Source organism: Benincasa hispida, chromosome 4 (genome assembly GCF_009727055.1).
Source record: "Benincasa hispida cultivar B227 chromosome 4, ASM972705v1, whole genome shotgun sequence".
Taxonomy (NCBI): domain Eukaryota; kingdom Viridiplantae; phylum Streptophyta; class Magnoliopsida; order Cucurbitales; family Cucurbitaceae; genus Benincasa; species Benincasa hispida.
The window spans coordinates 69570041-69590952 of record NC_052352.1 but is presented as its reverse complement, the minus strand read 5'-3'; the positions used below and the strand labels follow the sequence as shown (position 1 = coordinate 69590952).

The following is a 20912-nucleotide window of genomic DNA, read 5'->3' as shown; positions in this document are numbered from 1 at the left end:
AGCTTAGTGATTTAATATTAGAAAATTTTCGAGTGAAAAATAATAATTTTTGTTTGTACATGTATTGAAATGGGTTGATAGTAGATTCATTTTTGTGGAAAGCCACGACAGTTGGATCGCTATGCATGAAAAACATTGAGTAAATTCTTTGCATTGCATTACATGGGAAGGGAAGACATAACAAAACTTGTAAGGATGCAAATGAAAATTGTAGGGGCGGTTGGTTCAAAGAGTGGCCAGCTGCTGGATGTTGAAAGGGGCAATAACAGATTGGTCGCCATTAAAAGCCTTCCTGGCCATGAGAATGTTTACTGCTTCGGTGGGATGGAATGCATCCCAAAAGATATACTGATCCCGATTGGTACAAGGCGTTTGGAAAGGGAGGCATGTGATTTGGCCTCTGTTCCTCCCAACTCCACAGCAACCTCTGTTCAATACACTTAACCCATAAAATCTAGAGTTGACAAGCAGGTCCTGGAACATGCGTTCTATGTCGATGTAACTAAATCTTGCTCCTGGAAGGTTGGCATTCAGCTGGTTTATCATGCTCTTAACATTCACATTGAAAGGTCGAACAAGTTGGTTCACTTCTTCTGAGCAGCTTCCCGATGGGCTCTGTGCCAAGATGCTTGGAATGCACCCCATCAGCCCCAACCCTGCTATCACAAACCTTCTCCCTCCCAGATTGTACAACCTCTGCCCATTAAAAAAGTAATAAAAGCCATTCATTATTTACGTGTAGATTGAATGCGATGTTAAATGAGGATTGCAAATGGAGTTACTGATACTGACAGTGAGCTGCTGCGTGTACTGGCTGACCAACAAATCCGCGTACTGTTGAGCATTATATTGATTTCGAGTGGGGTAATTGGGCATAAGATAGTTGTTAAGATAGTCGTTGCTCCCCATTCCCACAAAGAATATGCACCGTCCGATGGATTGTCCCACGTTCGCCGCCCCTAGATTGTTACTAAGCTGATCTAGCGTGTTCTCGAAGTTTCTGATTTGTTGATTGAAAGGTATGCGACTCACCTGATGAAATCCCAATGTATACTACATTATCTACCAGTGTAATGTTCCATACAGTGAAGTCTCAACTAATTACAAGATGAGTGGATACTTACAAAGTTCCTTCCGGTAACGTCAAGAATGCCTGCAGCAGCGGATGCGTAGTTGACTCCATGCAGAGATTGGGCTCCAGAAACTTGAGAGAAGGCAGGAACTAATGGGAGTCCAAGCAGCTCCGCTACATGTACATGCAATGCAATGAATAACAACAATATTGTCAAAAACATATGTACACACACACACACACACACACATATATATATATTCACATGCATGCGTATAGGTTGAAAAATGGAATACACATATGATGGGGGCTGGCAAGTGGCATACCTATTTCATCGACCATGGTGTAGCCATTGGAGAAGCGGCCAGTTGGGCCGCCGTTGAAATCAATGCCGTAAGGGAAATAGTTGGCCTTGGCGAAAGAGGGAAGATTGTTGTTATTTCCATTGTCAATGAGAGAGTCTCCGAATATGAACATGGCCGGAACCATCTCCGCCCTTCTCCCGGCCCCATTGCCGCGTGTGAAGGGACCGTTTCCACCTCCTTGAAATTGCCCAAGACTTACACCAAACAACAACACCATTCCCATAACAACCGCCACACCGTGAACCTTAAGATTACCCATCACCCTTCTACTTTGTATGAGAAAAAGCTAAATAAGGAAAGAGAATAAGGAGGGAATTGCTTGATATAGTGGCGATCAAGTGAGTGTGAAGGAGAGTGGTTTTAATAGGAGGGGTGAATTGAAGGTGGTAGTTGGGAAGGTAGTAAATGGATTCATCTGTTCTCTTGCAATGCAGTAAATGAAGCAGCAATACCAACATCTCCGATTCCCAACCATCCCAATTCCCTTTTGTTCTGAAATAAAAACAAACTCACTCATGGGGGATCCCATCTACTTTATTATCACTAGGAAAAACAGGCGGCTTCCTCTCTGCATGGCATACAAGAATATGTCTAATGGTCAAAGGGTATAAAAACAACATAAAAAAAAAAAAAAAAAAACTTCCATTTTTCTCGACCATATAAAATTAGTGATGTTATTAACGATTAGTACTAAGGTAATATGGAATTTTTTTCATACTAATTATAATAATGCCACTCAAAATGACAAAAATAAAAATAATACAAAATAAAATAAAATAAAACTTAAAACATAACATACTTAATGGTTTATTTGTTTGGAAGAGGTGAATGGATCCTTATATTTCTTCATTCGAGATTTTTTTTAAAAAAATGTTATTACAATGAACAGAAAAACAAAGAAAGAATGAAAAAGAAAAATAAAAATGAAGATGAACATAGTTGGAATGCAAACTAGGGTGAAAACGGTTTGATTCGGTTTGTTTTGGTGGTCAAACCGAAGCAAATTGATTTTTTTTCCCTAATATGTGAAATCAAACCGAACCGATTTATTGGTTCAAACCGAATCGAAACAAACCGCCTCGATTTCAAATTCGATTTTGGTATTTTTAAAAAATCTATGTTATACTTTTTTAATTAAAAAACGGTTCGTTTTAGTTTGATTTTAAATCCGATTTTGTTCTTTAAATTAAAAACAGTTCAGTTTTAAATTTGATTTTACTTTTTTTTTTAATACGTAAATATATAAATATATATTAGTTAAAAACGGTTTAGTTTGGTCTCAAATTCGGTTTTTGAAATTGAACCCAAACCGAACTAAATTAATTCAGTTTCAAAATTTCTTCAAACCGGATCGAACTGAATTTTTTTGGTTTCACTAAATTTTCGGTTCGATTCAGTTCGGTTTTTAGAAACGATTTGATTTTTGCAGTTTGAATGACCACCTCTAATGCAAACCTTCAAACAAGGATGAGAGCGTAAAATTATATTGAAAATTGAGAGGAAAGAGTACAAACGATGGAAAATGAGCGAAAAAATGAGGGAGTGTAGGATTGTGTTGAAAAAAAAAGTTAAAAAAGAGAGAGAATGTGAAGAGTTAAAAATCAATTAAGGGAGAGAATTAAACAAGCAAAAAAAATGAGATAATAGTAAAAAAAAAAAGAAAGAATATAAATTAAAGATGAGGAAGAATTGTTGCTTGACCAAAAAAAAGTCTTCGACTTAAAACCAAGGTGGAGTCACGTAAAAAATTACATAAATAAAAATATGGTAACAGTGCCACTAATTGAATAGAGAAGGTGGGTACTATTTCCGGTAGACGTAGAAGAAGGAATTTTCTGGCATCATTAGATCCGAGTTCGAGTTTAGCCATTTTTCTGTCTTATATATTTTGGGGTGGATCAGAACTATCATGTGTATTCCGTAAGTTGAGAAGCTGGATCTCATAAATGAGCATACATGCTTATTTGATGATTTCAGTGCCATGATGGATGGATAGTACTTGAGGTAAATGATTCTCTTTTTTTTTTTTAAAAAAAATAATAATAATAAATTGCGACTTTAGACTGGTTTAGTTCAACCCAAAACCAACATTAAATGAACTTATAAGCCAACCCAGCCAAAAACTTACCATTCATTTGCACTGAACCCTACCCATTGGGTTGATTGAATTTTTCAAACCATCAGCATCGTGAATGCCAGGCTATCCATTCATCCAACTTCTGATAAATTTTCAACTTTGCCTACGGCATACTGGGTCTGGCCCATATCCAAATTTCGATATTTTCTTTCCACAGTTTCGTTGATTACATAACATTTAGCAAACAGAAAGAAAAGTTAAGAACCAAGTAGACGAATCGTGGGAAAGTACTACGCAACATCGACAAGGACATCAGAATACAGAGGTCTGTCAAATTGAAGAAGGATAAATATAAAATAAAAAAAAGCATCCAACCCTGACGGGCTTGTTAGGTATACTAACTTTAACCAGTAACAATTGTTCTGTTGATCACTCATATACACGCATACCAAGTATTCATTCCTAGCCCCATAAAGGAAACATTTTGCAGTTCCTACTAATATGTCTAAATTTAGAGAAAGTGCACAATTGTATAAGAATAAAAGACCTCGGTTTCCTTTTCTTATGGTAGCCAAGTACTTCACATAACTTAGGACTCCATCGCTGACTACTGGTTGGTTCTCATTCCAATTTCTAGCTTTTAGATAGAGACCTCACCCAGTGCTTAGCCACAATATGACAACCTTTTGATCTAAAGGTTCAAAGGTTATACTTCAAAGTTCAAAATAATGCACTCCTTTGGAATAGTGGAGTGCAGTTGTCTACTCTTAACAAATCGAATTACCACTTTATCCTTGTACTCTACACAGATGGGCATGCTCAGGCAACACCGTCACAAGATTCCATACATGGATTATCATCATTTAAAATAATGCCAAAATGCCATCGAGAAAGTTGCAAATGAGGTAAATGAATACAATTATAACTTAAAAAGTGTTGAGTTTTACACTTAAAATATTAGCATAATTAAAAGAGTCAAGGCTTCCATAACTTCATTGTGCTGTCTTCACTATAAGTAGCAACGAGATTTCTATGAGGATGATGACTCACACCTATCACGTCCTTCTCATGAACCTGGCAGAAACAAATTAAAAGAATTTGGTATCATTACTTTTTCCTCAGCTTCTTTCGAGCTAAAATAATCTAGTGATAAATTATGTCGACTAACAATATATGATATAAGTATGTCACTAATAGATTGATATGCGCAAATGAGTGACAGACATAAACAATATTTAAAAGGCAAACAAACAATTATGGATGGAAAAAAAAAACCAAATATCAGTTACAAACCTCTTTTGTTCTATTGATATTGTGTATCAAATGATAGAATGAGCACATAAACAATTATGGATGGAAAATAAAGCCAAATATCACTTCTATGCTCTCTTTTATTCTATTGATATGATATATATCAATGATAGACTTTAAAGGTAAAGACATATCACCTTGAGATTGAAATTAATCTAATGACAAACCAAGGATGAGACAGATTCTACTATTTTATCAGACCAATCATTAACGGAAAGAGCAGACTAAAGTACAGTAACTTAGTTCCTAACAATTTACACATTGGCGAGCCAACTCTGATTTCATCACATATTTAAATGAAATACAATAGCCAATTAAAATTGTCATAATGATAAGAAGTGTGTTCTAATCTATGTTCTTGGAAATAAGTTGTTTAAATTAGTAAATATATTTTTATAACATACCTTCATGAGATGTTCCAGCTTACCGGATTGGTGGCTGAAGCAATAGATATTCCTGCATATGGTAGACAAATTAAAGGTCAAACATTAAAAATTATTATTATTATTATTAATGTATAGTTTAGAACTGTAGGATACTAAAGGTTGGTTACAATGACATATAGTTGGGCAAATCCACCAAAGAAATTACAGTTTGGTAAGGTCAAACAATCGTACTTCCGTGAAAAGGGTACCAACTACCAAGAATTTACAGCATTGTAAAGTACCTATAAACGGCGCACATCTAGGGGGCCAATTCTAGATCATATAGTCTAGGGCACTAACCCGGAGTTAGATTGATTTATAAGTATGAAAATTGGCCAAAAAATTACAATTTGGTAAGGTCAGACAATCATGCTTCTGTGAAAAGGTAACTACCATGATTTGGAAAATGCACCAAACATGAAACTGAAAAGGTATCAATCACCAAGAATTTGCAACATTGTTAAGTGCCTATAAACTACCCACGTAGGAAAAAAAATTGGACACTGCACCAAACATGACAAATAGAGGACACAGTAAACTGGATGACTTTATTTTTATGCATCCATAACATAAGAAAACAGACCTTAACAAGCTTGTTTTTTAGTATGCCCTTGTATTTTTTTCATTTTTCTCGATGAGAGTTGTTGATTCTATAGGGAAAAAAAAAAAAAAAACAGAGAGAGAGAAGAAAGAAAGAAAGAAGAAAGAAATCAGACCTGTCTTCACCAATGCAGTATATCCATTCACCTTTCGGTGATACGCAAGCTGCAACAAAATCTCCCCCTTCCCTTTTACCAGATGAGAAGCTCTTCACAACCTATATGCAAGAAAGAGATTATTAGTAATTAGTAAGCCAAAATAGTAATGCTATTAGTTACATTATTCTACAGAAAATTTTGAAGTATGTCAGAGCATCATAATAATTTGTAAGAAGAGAATTCCTCAAATCCCTTCTGCTTTGAGTTAAACAAAACTTCCATCTGAACCCCTGTAAATTGCATGCCAAACAAATTTGAAAAAAGACCAAAAAGTGCTTCTTCTTCAATGCCATGCAAGCAGATACTTCCAACCTTTTTTTAGAAGGAAAAACTTTTTATTCCACAGCTTTGGCAGATCACTTAGCCCCATTCATCTTTGGTGTATTATATTAATTAAAAGAGACTAGGGCTCCAAAATACAAGATTTCCGATGGAAAAAAGAAGAATAGAAGAACAGTTAATATTAATGAAGAGTGCAAAACCAAATAAGACGAGAAGCCTACAACTAATAAGTACCAAAAGCTTGGAAAGAGAGCTCCCATAAGAAGCCAAGAGCGTACCGAACCAAAATAAAAAGACCAACAGAGTGAAATATCAAACCAAAAAGCCCACAAGATTGCATAGTGACCCATGAGAAGAAAACTAAACTCCAAAGCAAATGAGGCTTTAAGAATCTCTGACAGACCAAAAATATAACCCTGAAAAATCCATAAAAGTGCTATTGACTCTAAACAAGCAAGGCAAACACCATTAAACTGTGACTCCCAGAGATTTAGGAAGAATTGCCTTCATCTAAAGACCGCAAACCTTAACTAAAGAAGAGAGTTCGTCAAGAATCACAGGAGAACACACTGTTGTTGCTGCTGCAATAGGCTCTGAACTAAGTGACTCATTGTCTTTGCTGGAAAATAGATCATAATATGCCACAGGCTAGCGACACTGCAGCCTTCTTCTCTTTTCCCTCTCTTATTTTATTCTCCTCTCTTTCTCATCTCTTTATTGTTATTACTTTCGTCAGAAAAGACTACAAGAGAGAGTCATCACTGCCTTTGCCCTCACTCCTCTTTTTCTTTTTTTTGGGAAAAAAGAAATAACTTCATTGAAATGTTGAAAAGAGACTAATACTCAAGATAGAAAGATATAAAAAGAAGACGACAAACCTTTCTACAACAACATAAGGTCCATGCAGAAAAAACTAAAGCAATCCAAATAAACAAAAATATTGAAAAGAGTAGATTCCACTAGGCTTGGAAAGAGAACACCACAAGGAGACGATACTCTGAGCAACCTCAAAACAAACAAACCAAAGAAGAGTCTTTTCTTGAAGAGCATGTTGATTTCTTTCAAACCAAAGTACCATCACCTCTACCCTCTCTTCTCCTTTATTCGTATTTTAAAAAAATTGAAAACCAACCAGCCGACCAATTGAGCCGTTTGATCAGTTAGTCGGCAGCCAATTGCCCTCTAAAATTGTTGATTTTCATGACCGATCAACGAACAGCCCTACCAATGTTGGTTTAGTCGGTTTTGGTTGATTGGTCGGGTCGGTTTTTGGGGTTCCTTAGAACACCCTGAGGATGATGATGCAAATTGAACAATGATTTGTATCCCTCATGTTTGTGTTGATTTGACCATCTCTTTCTATAATTACGGTTGAAAATAAGGGGTTGTATTGTGAGTTTAGCCCAAGGGTATTTTAATACTTTACTTTGTCCTAGGTTTTTACTTTACTGTATTAGGGCTTGCTAGAGCCTATATATATCTCTGTCCTCTCTTGTATTGTGTAGAGTTGAAATTAATAAAAAGTGACTTTCTATCGTGGTTTTTTCTCCCCGTACTAGGGTTTTCCACGTAAACCTTGTGTTCCCTATCTTTATCTTTCAATATGGTATCAGAGCATGGTGATGAAACCCTAGCCGTCATTGATGAAAACCAATCGGTGCAGGACAACTTCAGGGCTTCATCAGCCTCGCTTCCACCACCACCAACAACGGCTGCTACCGCCGTCCCCACCACTGTGACCGCCACCATTGCTACCGTCTAAGCTACTGTAGATCGGTACCTCCAATCCCTTCATATTGGTCCGACAACCGTACTGCCGCCTACCCTAACGCTGGCTATCCGAGTGCCGGCCACCCAAGCGACGCCAACCTCATGGATATTCCTACTGCTGACAGTCGGAAGATATCTTTTGAAACAGGTGAGTTGACATCATACCACGGTAGACAGCAACCAGCCGCAACTGCCAGCTGCATTGTCAACTCCTTTCCCCATGTGCAGCTGCCTCCAAGCTTCCCTCAACATGTGCCGGCTAGCCATGGTAATATGGGTTCGATGGGTTTGTCTTCGGTAGTGGTTCAACGATTGGCTAACCTTCAAGCAAGTTTTCAACGACAGATTGTTGCCCTTGGGGCAACCCTTGGCGCTTCCAAAAACTTCCAAACGAATCCCGTAAATTCTGATTTATCTCCCGGTCTACCGATGTATCCAGAGAATCTGGTAACCACTTTTTCTACTTTACCCACAGCAAATTATTTGTCTGGATCTATAGGAAATTCTACAGGACTTATTACAGGAGAAAAGTTGAATGGCCAGAATTAATTCTCTCAATCTCAGTCCATCAAGATGACCCTCTAGGGGCATCACAAATTTGGATATCTAACTGAGGAGATACCAAGACCTAGACCAGGAGATCCTCAAGAGCGCATTTGGAAAGGAGAAGATTCCCTGCTTCGATCTTTGTTGATTAATAGTATGGAACCACAGATAGGAAAACCCTTACTGTATGCTGCAACTGCTTGGGATATCTGGGATGCAATTCAGAAATTATAATCTAAGAGGCAGAATGCATCCCATTTGTACACTCTACGTAAATAGGTTCACGAGTGCAAACAGGGAACAATGGATGTTATTTCCTACTTTAACAAGTTGTTCCTAATCTAGCAGGAGATGGATCTATGTAGTGAAATTGTTTGGGATTGTCCATATGGTGGTGTTCAATATTCGAAAATTGAGTAAGTTGATCATGCTTATGATTTTCTTGCAGGTCTGAACTCCAAATTTGATGCAGTGCGCAGCCGAATACTGGGACAAAGACCAATACCTTCTCTTATGGAAGTGTGCTCTGACGTTCGTTTAGAGAAAGATAGATCAAGTGTTATGAACAACACTATTTTTTCTCCTACTGATTTTGCTGCGTTTAGTGCAAAATTATCTAGATCTGATGGTGACAAGCAAAATGGAAAACTGCCTCCTGTTTGTTAACACTGCAAGAAATCTTGACATACAAAGGATCAGTGTTGGAAGTAACATGGCCGACCCCCAAATGGCAGACGTTGTCCTCTGAATGACAAGTCCAATCCTGGCTGGGCACTTGTGAGTGAATTGGCGAGTGCTGCTTCATAGTCACAACCTCAAGTGAATTGCCAGAGTGAACCTGGTGTTGTTGGGGTCGTTGGGACTACAGCCCAATCAAGTACTTCCCGACCCTTAAGTCTCCTCAGTGTCAATGGTAAGAAACCATGGATACTTGATTCAGGAGCTACAGATCATTTAACTGGATCATCTTATCATTTTCTCTCATATCTTCCGAGCACTAGTAATGAAAATATTCGGATTGCAAATGAGTCTTTTGCTCCTATTACGGAGAAGGGTCATATTTCTCCTTTTGAAGGTTTAACTTTATAGAATGTGTTGCATGTACCCAAAGTATCTTACAATTTACTATCTATTAGTAAGATAACTAGAGATCTGAGCTGTTAAGTTGCCTTCTTACCAAATAATGTTTTCTTTCAAGACTTGAGCTCAGGGACAACGATTGGCACTATCCAGCACGATAATGGACTCTATTTCCTTGATGATGATGCTTCTTTTAGGAACTGTTATAGGACTAGTTGTCTTCTTGTTTTTCAACTTCTGAAAAGGATTGTATGTTGTGGCATTTTCACCTTGGTCATCCAAATTTCCAATATATGAAATATTTATTTCCTCATTTATTTCATAACGCTAATATCCCATCTGTCTTATGATGTGTGTATTCGTGCAAAACAACATCCGGCCACCTTTCCTTCTCAACCCTACAAACCTTTCCAACCATTCACTCTTATCCATAGTGATGTTTGGTGTCCCTCAAATATTACCACCTCTTTCAAAAAACGTCAGTTTGTGACATTTATTGATGATCACACCCGTCTTACATGGGTGTTTCACCTCACTGATAAATTTGAGGTACCATCGATATTTCAACAATTTTACACTACGGTAGAGACTCAGTTTAACACCAAAATTGCTATTCGAGTGATAATGGTCGTGAGTTCTTTAACAACACCCTTCATGAGTTTCTGTCTTCTAAAAGCATTGTCCATCAAAGCTCCTGCGCTTATACCCCTCAACAGAATGGGGTGGCTGAAAGAAAAAATCGTCACCTTCTTGAAGTCGCACGTTCTCTCATGTTGTCTACTTCCTTTCCATCTTACTTATAGGGGGATGTTGTTCTGATTGCAGCCAATTTTATTAATCGAATGCCTTCCCGTGTCCTCCAACTCCAAACTCCTCTTGAATGCTTCAAAGAGTCATACCCAACAACACGCCTTATTCCTAATGTTCCCCTTCGGGTGTTTGGATGCACTACCTTTGTCCATAGTCATGGCTCTAACCGAACTAAACTTACCCCTCGTGCTCAGAAATGTGTCTTTATTGGGTATCCCTTTCACCAGTGAGGTTATAAATGTTTCCATCCATCTTCACGGAAGTACTTCATCTCCATGGATGTAACATTCCTTGAGGATAAACCTTTCTTCCCTGTTAGTCCTCTTCAAGGGGAGAATCCTAGTGAAGAGACTAATTGGTTCACATCTTCAATTCCTAATGACCACCTTCTTGAACCCATCCTGAGTGCGCATGACACTGTCCTACCCACTAAACAAGTTCCTTGGATAACGTCCTACAGGAAGAATCTCAGAAAGGAAATAGTGACACCTATTGCTCCACCGGCTCTGATTCATGCATAGCTTTCTATCTTACAGTAATCTATCTTCTAAGTTTAGGGTGTTCACTACTAGCCTGGATACAGTAACAATACCGAAAAATGTACAAACAGCCATGGAAGTTCCTGAGTGGAAGGTTGCCGTCATGGAAGAAATAGAGCTCTTGAAAAGAATAATACGTGGGACCGTGTGGCTCTTCCTAAAGGGCATAAAATAGTTGGGTGCAGGTGGGTGTTTACTCTGAAGTATAAATCAGATGAAACTCTTGCCAGATACAAGGCCAAACTTGTAGCAAAAGGGTTTATTCAAACATATGGGATATATTATTTTGAGACTTTCTCTCCTGTAACGAAGTTAAATATAGTTCAAGTGCTTCTTTCTATGGTAGTTAATAAAGACTGGCCTCTCCATCAACTTGATGTGAAAAATGTATTCAAAATTAGAAGAAAAGGTTTATACGAGTCCTCTTGGTTTTTAAGCTCAATTTGATCATCAGGTTTGTAAACTCATAAGTCTTTGTATGGCTTGAAACAGTCCCCTTGAGCGTGGTTTGACAGGTTTACTACCATTGTTAAGTCCCAAGGTTTTACTTAGGGGCACTCTGATCATACATTATTCACAAAAAGGTCGATATCAAGGAAAATTGTTGTTCTAATTGTGTATGTAGATGATATTGTCTTGTCAGGAGATGATCCTGCTGAGATTATCAGGCTAAAAAAGAAAATGACTGATGAGTTTGAGATTAAGGATCTTGGGAATAAGTATTTCCTTGAAATAGAGGTAGCAAGACCAAGAGAAGGGATCTCTATCTCTCAACGAAAATACACTCTTGGCCTATTAAAAGAAACGGGTATGACTAGATCTAGACTTGTTGACACTCCTATAGAATTCAATGCTAAACTGAAAGATTCTATTGACAAAGTTCCTGTTGATAAAAAGTGGTACCAGCGTCTAGTGGGAAAATTGATTTACTTATTTCACACTAGACCAAATATTTCCTATGCTGTCAGTGTTATTAGTCGGTTTGTACAGGCACCCTACGAGGAACATATGGAAGCTGTGAATCGGATTCTGAGATATTTGAAAATGACTCCAGGTAGAGGTCTGATGTTCAGGAAAACTGACAGGAAATGCATTGAGGTTTATACCGACTTTGATTGGACAAGATCTATGACAGAAAATTTACCTCTGGATACTGTACTTTTGTGTGGGGTAACCTAGTTACTTGGAGAAGTAAGAAGCAAGGTGTTGTTGCTAGAAGTAGTGCTGAAGCAGAATATAGAGCTATGAGTTTGGGAATCTGTGAAGAAATCTAGTTGAAGAAAGTTTTGTCTGATCTTTATCAAGACAGTGATTTACCTATGAAGCTTTATTGTGATAACAAAGTAGCTATAAGCATAGCCAACAATCCTATGCAACATGATACAACAAAAGATGTGGAGATTGATAGACACTTTATAAAAGAGAAATTGGACAATGACAGTATCTATATTCCTTACATTCCATCTAATCAACAAGTTGCTGATATTCTCACCAAATGATTACTCAGGCAAAGCTTTGATTCTTGTGTTAGAAAGTTGGGTTTGATTGACATCTACACCCCAACTTGAGGGGGGTGTTGAAAACAAGGAGTTGTGTTGTGACTTTAGCCCCAAGGGTATTTTAGTACTTTACTTTGCCCTAGGTTTTTCCTTTTCTGTATTAGGGCTTGCTAGAGCCTATATATATCTCTATCCTCTCTTGTATTGTGTAGGGTTGAAAATAATAAAAAGTGACTTTCTCTCTTATATTGTGTAGAGTTGAAAATAATAAAAAGTGACTTTCTATCATGGTTTTTTCTCCCTGTACTAGGGTTTTCCACGTAAACCTTGTTCCCTATCTCTATCTCTTAATAATTACAAGCAATCTTTCTATAGTTCTATTAATGGGTTTGTCAGCCTTGTATCATTTTATTTATCAATGATAGTCCCTTAACTAGAAAGAAAATCGAGGGATGAAAATGATCCCACTCCCAGCTTAGCAATTAACAAAAAGTTACCTGCCCTTGCAATGTCATGATATATATTGACGATGTCTTGTTACAAACAACAATATGATCTGCGTTTTTGGGGAAGATATGAACTGAATTCACCGAGGCATCTCCTCCCTAGAATTCCCAAAAGTGAAGAACAAAGGTGAACAACACTGAGATTGCAAGCAACCAAGGGAACGAGAAGTTCAAAAGAGTTAATTTCTCTCATCTATAACAATGCACTATCACAAACCCTTAACGGAGGCGGTGGCTTGAATGTATGCAGACAATCGGTTGTCTTCACATCCCAAACCTACAACGAACAATAAATTCACTGTGTTACGTGGGACAGTAAATAAATACCCAGCTAGCCATCTACATTGCACATTCAATTATTCATAGAACGTGATCAAAATAAAGATCAACCTTGACCGTGCAATCACTAGATGCCGTAATGGCACGTGCTCCATCATTAGTAAAGACTGCATCATTCACATATGATGAATGGCCACGGAATTCCTTCAATAGCTTCCCAGACTTTAGGCCATGGATTCTATATCAAATATATAACCAATCAGTTATACCATCCAAAAAAAAAAGAAGGAAGAAGTCTGAACCATCCAAGAATTAAATCACATAATACTATAATTGCCATTGACATATACCACATATTATGATGTCCACTTGAGCAAACATAGAAAATATTTTCATAGCAACAATCAAGATCTTGAACCAACCTTGCTGTTGTGTCAAAAGATGTACTCAGCAACTGGGTTCCATCGCGAGAGAAAACAACACTCGTAACTCCTTGAGAATGAGCACGTTCAAGACGCCGCAAGCATTGGCCAGTCCTTATACGCCATACCTATATCACGACAAAAATATGGTTCTGGGTTGACTGAAATAACAAAATGTAATATTAAACAATATTTACTATTTGGAAAATTAGGCCAATTATATAACTCTCGAGACTATAATATTAAACAATATTTACTATTTGGAAAATTAGGCCATATGCATCTACAGAGTTGTATGGAGAATATTTATTCTAGCAAAACAGTTCAATGATGAGATTAAGACAGATAAATGAAGCAAAACAAACTAGCACACAAGTGGTTACAGACTGACATCTTATCTTAACTCCAAGAGTGAATGAAGAAGATGAATTCAGAACTCACTTTGATTTTTCCATCTTGTGAACCAGAAGCAATCATCTCTGAGTCTCTACTAAAATCAACACAAAGGACCGGATCATCATGCATCATAAAAGTTTCCTGCAAATCCACTTGCATGTCAAAATATGCAACCGACAAGAAACTTATAAAAGAAAAAAGAACATGTATGCAGGCCTTTACAGTATATCAAAACTAAGTGAACTTACATATGGAAAATATATGACATGCAACAAAGGACAGAAAGCATACTTACATCAGCTTGGTACTGAAGATCCTTCTTGAGTTTCCCACTTATATAGTCCCAGACCTGTATGCAAATAGAAGTTAAAGAAGCTAAGAGGACAATTCTCTAACATCCTATCAAATAATATTTGATAAATAGCTATACCTCAATGAAGCCATCCACGGAGCAAGAAACAAGAAACTGGCCATCTGGTGAGAACCGAGCACATTCTGCATGACTTTTGGTACCAAACTGCATCAAAAGTACTTTGAACTATGAGTAAATTGGACAGAAGATAACAAAGAACCGATCCTAGTCCAGTAAAGAAGAAAAGAACACTAGCAAACAACAAATAAAATTCTTATCATTCTTTTTTTTAAAACAAGATATAAAAAAACTAATGCTCAAAAATACGAATTTCCACTAATAAACATCTTATCATTCATCTTGTTTGTTCCTATATATTCCTGTCAAGTTCTCTTTTTATAGTAAACCAAAATTTTATTGAGAAAACGTGAAAGTTGTTGAATTATCTGTGTAACTAAATTTATAACAGTCCATCGACTTAAGCTTTTGGGTCAGTGATTTAACAGAAGTATATAACCTCTAGAAAAAGAAGAAGAACAAAATAAAATAAAATAAAAAAGGGACAAGCCCTCCAAAGAAATCCCTTTTAAAGTAAAAGGCTCCAATTGTGCAAATAGAACTTATAGAATAATTACAAAAGCTCCCAAGCCTAAAAGAGAATCTTGAAATTTAACCAGGGACCAAACATCCGAAGGCTCCCTCCCCAAACCACGTTACGTTCTACCATTCCTCCCACCCCAAAGATCCCACAAAATAGTGCATACCCCTGGAAACATAAGAATCTACCCTTATCATGAAAAGGCAGATTGAGAGGAACTCATCCATCATTTCACTAATAACTCTATGACAAGCAAGCTTGGACCCAAAGTCCGAACAAAGCTGCTCCAAACAAATCTCGCAACCCCACACACCAAAAAAATATGAACCAAGTCTTCCTCCGCTTTCCGATAGAGAATACAACATAACAGGCCAACTAACAAAGGAACTTTTCTCAAAAGTTGATCCAAAATATTAGCTCAACCATGTAAGAAGTGGCAAGTAAGTCAAACTCCCATATCAAAGTCAAGAGAGAGGAGACATCCATTACCTTTCTATCAATCTGTCAACAAACAGCAAAAACCAAAAGAAAACGAAATAGAACTCCTTGACCAAACCAGAAAAGCAATCACCAAACAATTTTTAAAGGAGAGCAGGCGATAGAGGCAAGGAAACATAGAGGAAAGGGGGATAGGTCTATCCTCCATATACTGATAATACCATTAGCTAGCCCAGTGGTAAATATGCCTTCTAGCTTCATCCCCCACCTACTAATCCTCCCAAAAATTCATTTCCTTCCCCTTCCCTCCTCTCCCCCACCACACAATAGACCAGATGAGAGAAAAAGGGAGTTCAAAAAAGATATGTTGCTATAGATTTCAATAAATGCCTATAACACCATCCAACAGCCACAAAAAGGATGAGAAACATACTTGCTGACAATAATCTTGTGACAAAGGGTCTTTAAATTCCCTATTCTAACCTTCCCTGGCTCACAGGTTACTCAACATCTCTTTCTTTTTTTATAAAAACAACTTTCATTGAGAAAGCAAAATGATACAAGTGCATAAAAAAAGTCCAAGCCCACAAAAGAAAGAGGCTCCAACTATACAAAATAGTTCCTATAAAATAGTTACGAAAGGTCTTCGAAATTGAAGTCCAGGGGAACATACAATCTGAAGAGACTAGACATCACTAGGATCCCTTTTCCCCCTCCAAATAGTTCGTTATTTCGCTACCCCCAATGAACTCATAAAATAGCGCACACCCGTACAAACCACAACCAATGACCCTTCTTATGAAAGGGCGGATGGAAAAGAACTCCTCAACCATAACATGGATGGCCTATGCCAAACAAGCACAAAACCGAACATCTAAAAGAAGAAATACTAGACGGAACTCGCAAACTCACAATCCCAGTAAATATGGTCCAAGTCTTCATTCAATATTTTGACAAAGAATACAACAAAACGGACTAACCAATGAAGGCAACTTCCACGCAAGCCGATCTAGCATATTAATGCGGCCATGCTACACTTGCCAATTTAAAAACCTCACTTTCCTTGGGATTTTGATCCTCCAAAGAACATATAAGACCAGTTCACCTATGGGAGAAGGGTCAACCATACCAGAAAAAAGGACTTACACAAGAATCCCTCTCAGGATTGCGATTCCACACCCTCCAATCCCTTCTCCCAAACCTAAAAGAATACTCCTCTAGCAAAGACGAGGAAGTTGGTTTTGTGTGGGCTCGAGGAAGCTATAAGAAGTTATGTGTTGGGAAATTACTGTTAAGGAATAATCATATTTAGCAATTATTGTCGAAAAACAGCTTGTAACCCTAGGGGTATTTTAGTAATTGTATGTGCCCTAGGGCTTCCCACTAGTCTATTTATTTGGTCTATTCTCTTGTACTTTGTGTATCAAAATCAATAATAAAAAATCAGTCTCTGTTGTGGTTTTTTCTCCCTGATCTAGGGTTTTCCACGTAAATCTTGTGTTTCTTTCTTCTCTATTTTTTTCAACATGGTATCAGAGCATGGCGACGAAACCCTAGCCATCATCGATGAGAATAGACCAAATTCTCCATCAGCAACCTCCATTGGAACTAGTGGGACCATAAACGCAGACATCACTAAAGCCGTTCGGGAAGCCGTGGGATAATACCTCCAAGCCGCGCTGCCGAAAACATCAATCAGTGTCGGACCCACCCAGCCCCAGTCCAGGCCCACCCAGCCGAACAAATCCCGTCGGATCAGCGCTCAACCCCAGCCAAACAGCCGCGATTCCCAGCCGAACAGATCCCGTTGGATCAGCGCTTGTCGTGATTCCAGCCGCTCGACCCCAGCGTGTTCCAGTTGCACGACCCCAACCGCACATCCCCGTCAGTCGATCGAGCCAACGCGATGATCCAGTGAGAGCAGATCCAGCCAGTCGCGATGCTTCATGGACAGCAACCGGCAAACTCAGCGCGATTCCAGACAGCGGAGTCTTTTGTGGTCGAGTCATCCCGGGAGAAGTCGGTCAGTCCCTATGCGTCGGTCTTCTGCCCGAGTGGTTCAATCAACCCTTCAGTCCAGCGGTCTACTCCGATGGCGCCGGCGGTCGGGTCTGCACATTAACCTTGCCGAGGGTCTACAAATGATCTCCAACGGCATTTTGCCCATAACAACAGATTGCAGATTTCGGAACAGTTCTTGGGACGAATTCTCAACCAGAATTATCGGCCAACATACCAGTATATTTTGAAAACCCGGTAAATTCTTACCCTATTTTACCCACTATAAATATCTTGTTTGGATCCATAGGAAATTCTGCAGGATTTATTACTGGAGAGAAACTAAATGGCCAGAACTACTTTTCCTAGTCTCAATCTACATCAGAATGGCCTTGGAAGGACGTCATAAATTTGGGTACTTGACTGAGAGATACCTAAACCCGTACCAGGAGACCCTCAGGAGCGGATCTAGAAGGGGGAAGACTCGCTGTTGAGATCTGTTCTCATTAATAGTATGGAACCTCAGATTGGCAGATCGTTACTCTATGCTGCAACGGCCAAAGATATTTGGGATGTTGTTTAACAACTTTATTCAAAGAGGCAGAATGCATCCCGACTCTATACGTTACGGAAACAGGCACATGAATGCAAACAAGGAACTATGGACGTAACGTCCTATTTCAATTAAATGTCTCTGTTGTGGCAAGAGATGGATCTTTGTAAGGAGATAGTCTATAAATGTACACATGACGAAGCACAGTATGCAAAAATTGAAGCTGACCGTGTCTATGATTTCCTTGCCGGACTAAATTTGAAGTGTGATGTCGTTCGGAGTCGGATTCTAGGGTAACGCCCTACTCCCTCTTCCATGGAATTTTGCTCAGAAATACGTCTGGAAGAAGATAGATCAAATGCAATGAATAACCCAGTAATTACCTCTATAGATGTTGCTGTTTTTGCCACTAAGTCCTCCAACACTGACGACGATAAAAGGCCCACTCCTATCTGTGAGCATTGTAAAAAGCCATGGCATACAAAGGACCAGTGTTGGAAGCTACGTGGACGGCCCCCAAACAGTAAACGTCGCCAGTCACATGAAAATCAACCCCTGGACGTGCCCTTGTGAGTGACTCGACGAATGAGAATCCTCAATATCAACCCTCAGCAGACAGTACGACCAACCTAAGTATAGTTGGAGTCAGTGTCATCGCCCAGTAAGGTAATATCCAGTCTTTTGGTCTTATTAGTATTAACGGTAAAAAACCATGGATTGTTGACTCAGGGGCGACAGATCATCTTATTGGTACTTCTTATCAGTTTCTTTCATATTGTCCAAGTGCCGGTAACGAACGAATTAGGATTGCAGATGGGTCGTTTGCAACTGTTGTAGGAAAAGGATATTTATCTTCGTTTGAAGGTTTGGTATTGCAGGATGTTTTGCATGTTTCTAAAATATCATATAATTTGTTATCCATCAGTAAGATTACAAGAGATCTGAATTGTCAGGCAGTTTTTTCACCCGACTCTGTTTTATTTCAAGATTAGAGCTTGGGAACGACGATTGGCACTGCCCGGCACGATAGGGACTCTACTTCCTGACTGATGATGCTTCTTCTAGGAATGATTATAAGACTAGCCTTGTCTCTTTAAGTTTTTCTAATTCTGAGAATGATTTTCTGTTATGGTATTACCGCTTAGGACATCCAAATTTTCAATACATGAAATACTTGCTTCCGCATTTATTTCGCAATATTAATATGTCGGTCCTATCCTCCCTACCAATCAAGTCCCATGGATAACAAACTATAAAAAGAATCTCAGGAAGGAAACAGCGCCACCTGTCGCATCTCTGGTTCCGGTCCATGAGTCAAACCCGGCATCAGGTACGTGTATTCCTGACATTAATAAGATTGATACTTGTGCTGAGACTAATGAATGCAGAGAGGAAAAAGGAGAAAAAGGTGCTAACAACACCACTATAGCAGATGGGAAGACGACGGTGAATAGTGATCCAGAAATAGTTCCAGAAAATGTGAGTGAGACGAAAGATGATGGTGTAAAGGGGACTTCTGAAGATGAAACCCAAGCAGAGGAGACTATTGATCACAGTGGGAAATCTGACAGTCTGGAAGAGCATGACGTTTCTCTCGATCTTCCAATAGCTCTGAAGAAAGGTATTTGGTCATGTACAAGGTACCCCATGCATAGGTATAGGTACAAGACATACAGTAATCTGTCATCTGAATTTAGGGCCTTTACCACCAGTTTAGATACAGAGGTGATACCGAGTAGCATACAGGAAGCAATGAAAACTGAAGTTTGGAAGGTTGCTGTTATGGAGGAGATGAGGGCTCTTGAGAAAAACGGAACATGGGACCAGGTGATCCTACCTAAAGGGCACAAGACAGTTGGGTACAAATGGATTTTCACTATAAAGTATAAGTCAGATGGAACCGTTGATCAATACAAGGCCAGGTTAGTTGCCAAAGGGTTTACTCAAACCTTTGGTGTAGATTACTCCGAGACATTCTCTCCTGTAGCTAAACTCAATACTATCAGAGTATTGCTGTCAGTTGCAGTTAACAGAGATTGGCCTCAGCATCAACTGAATGTAAAGAATGCCTTTCTCAATGGAGAACTTGAGGAGGAAGTCTACATGAATCCTCCTGGATTTGAAGATCAGTTCAAACAACAAGTCTGCCAGCTGAGAAAGTCACTATATGGGTTGAAATAGTCTCTGAGAGCCTGGTTTGACAGATTTGCCACCTTTGTCAAAGGACAAGAGTATACCCAAGGGCACTCAGATCACACACTGTTTACAAAGAAGTCAACTTCAGGGAAGGTTGCAGTTCTCATTGTGTACATTGACGATATTGTGCTCTCTGGTGATGATGATAATGATGAAATTGTGAAACTCAAAGCAAAGATGGCCAAAGAATTTGAGATTAAATACCTTGGGAAGTTAAGATACTTTCTCGAAATGGAAGTAGCTCGGTCAAGGGATGGGATCTCAGTGTCCCAACGGAAATACACTATTGACCTCCTAAAGGAGACAGGAATGACTGGGTGCAAACCTGTTGACACCCCAGTTGAATATAATTCAAAGCTCAGCAATACTGGTAACAGTGTCCCGGTCAATAAAGAAAGGTATCAGCGGTTAGTTGGGAAATTGATATACTTATCTCACACGAGACCCGATATTTTATATGCAGTTAGTATTGTAAGTCAGTTCATGCAGGCCCCTTATGAGGAACACATGACAGTAGTTGAACGCATCCTATGATATCTGAAAGGAACACCAGGTAAGGGGTTAATGTTCAAGAAGTCTGATAAACGTTGCATTGAAGCCTACACTGATTCTGATTGGCAGGGTCTGTTGATAAAAAATC

At 38.7% G+C, this 20912-nt stretch overlaps 2 protein-coding genes across 2 annotated transcripts in view; both read right to left on the bottom strand.

Moving 5' to 3' along the window:
- Positions 1 to 60: 60 nt before the first annotated feature.
- Positions 61 to 1907, bottom strand: LOC120075200 (GDSL esterase/lipase At1g71691-like). The gene is made up of 4 exons (XM_039028403.1): positions 1399 to 1907; positions 1125 to 1246; positions 793 to 1032; positions 61 to 696 (listed from the first exon to the last, which is right to left on the bottom strand). The coding sequence occupies exons 1-4, from the start codon at positions 1694 to 1696 to the stop codon at positions 226 to 228; spliced, it is 1131 nt and encodes a 376-aa protein (XP_038884331.1). The 5' UTR covers positions 1697 to 1907; the 3' UTR covers positions 61 to 225.
- Positions 1908 to 4198: 2291 nt separating this feature from the next.
- Positions 4199 to 20912, bottom strand: part of LOC120076511 (suppressor of mec-8 and unc-52 protein homolog 1) — a 31624-nt gene continuing 14910 nt past the window's right edge. Inside the window, exons 7-16 of the mRNA XM_039030360.1 lie at positions 14568 to 14654; positions 14433 to 14486; positions 14183 to 14278; positions 13742 to 13869; positions 13431 to 13557; positions 13258 to 13317; positions 13032 to 13139; positions 5967 to 6067; positions 5230 to 5281; positions 4199 to 4588 (exon numbers count right to left, since the gene is read on the bottom strand). Of these exons, the coding sequence (XP_038886288.1) occupies positions 4490 to 4588; positions 5230 to 5281; positions 5967 to 6067; positions 13032 to 13139; positions 13258 to 13317; positions 13431 to 13557; positions 13742 to 13869; positions 14183 to 14278; positions 14433 to 14486; positions 14568 to 14654 (912 nt within the window). The 3' untranslated portion in view covers positions 4199 to 4489. The remainder of the gene's footprint in view (positions 4589 to 5229; positions 5282 to 5966; positions 6068 to 13031; positions 13140 to 13257; positions 13318 to 13430; positions 13558 to 13741; positions 13870 to 14182; positions 14279 to 14432; positions 14487 to 14567; positions 14655 to 20912) is intronic.

What these genes read in the sequence shown, in the direction of transcription:
- LOC120075200 (XM_039028403.1), bottom strand. Translation starts at nt 1,696, where the DNA reads ATGGGTAATCTTAAGGTTCACGGTGTGGCGGTTGTTATGGGAATGGTG. An exon ending in ACGTTACCGGAAGGAACTTT is followed by an intron (nt 1,033 to 1,124) that starts GTAAGTATCCAC and finishes GGATTTCATCAG; the next exon opens with GTGAGTCGCATACCTTTCAA. An exon ending in AGTACACGCAGCAGCTCACT is followed by an intron (nt 697 to 792) that starts GTCAGTATCAGT and finishes TTTAATGGGCAG; the next exon opens with AGGTTGTACAATCTGGGAGG.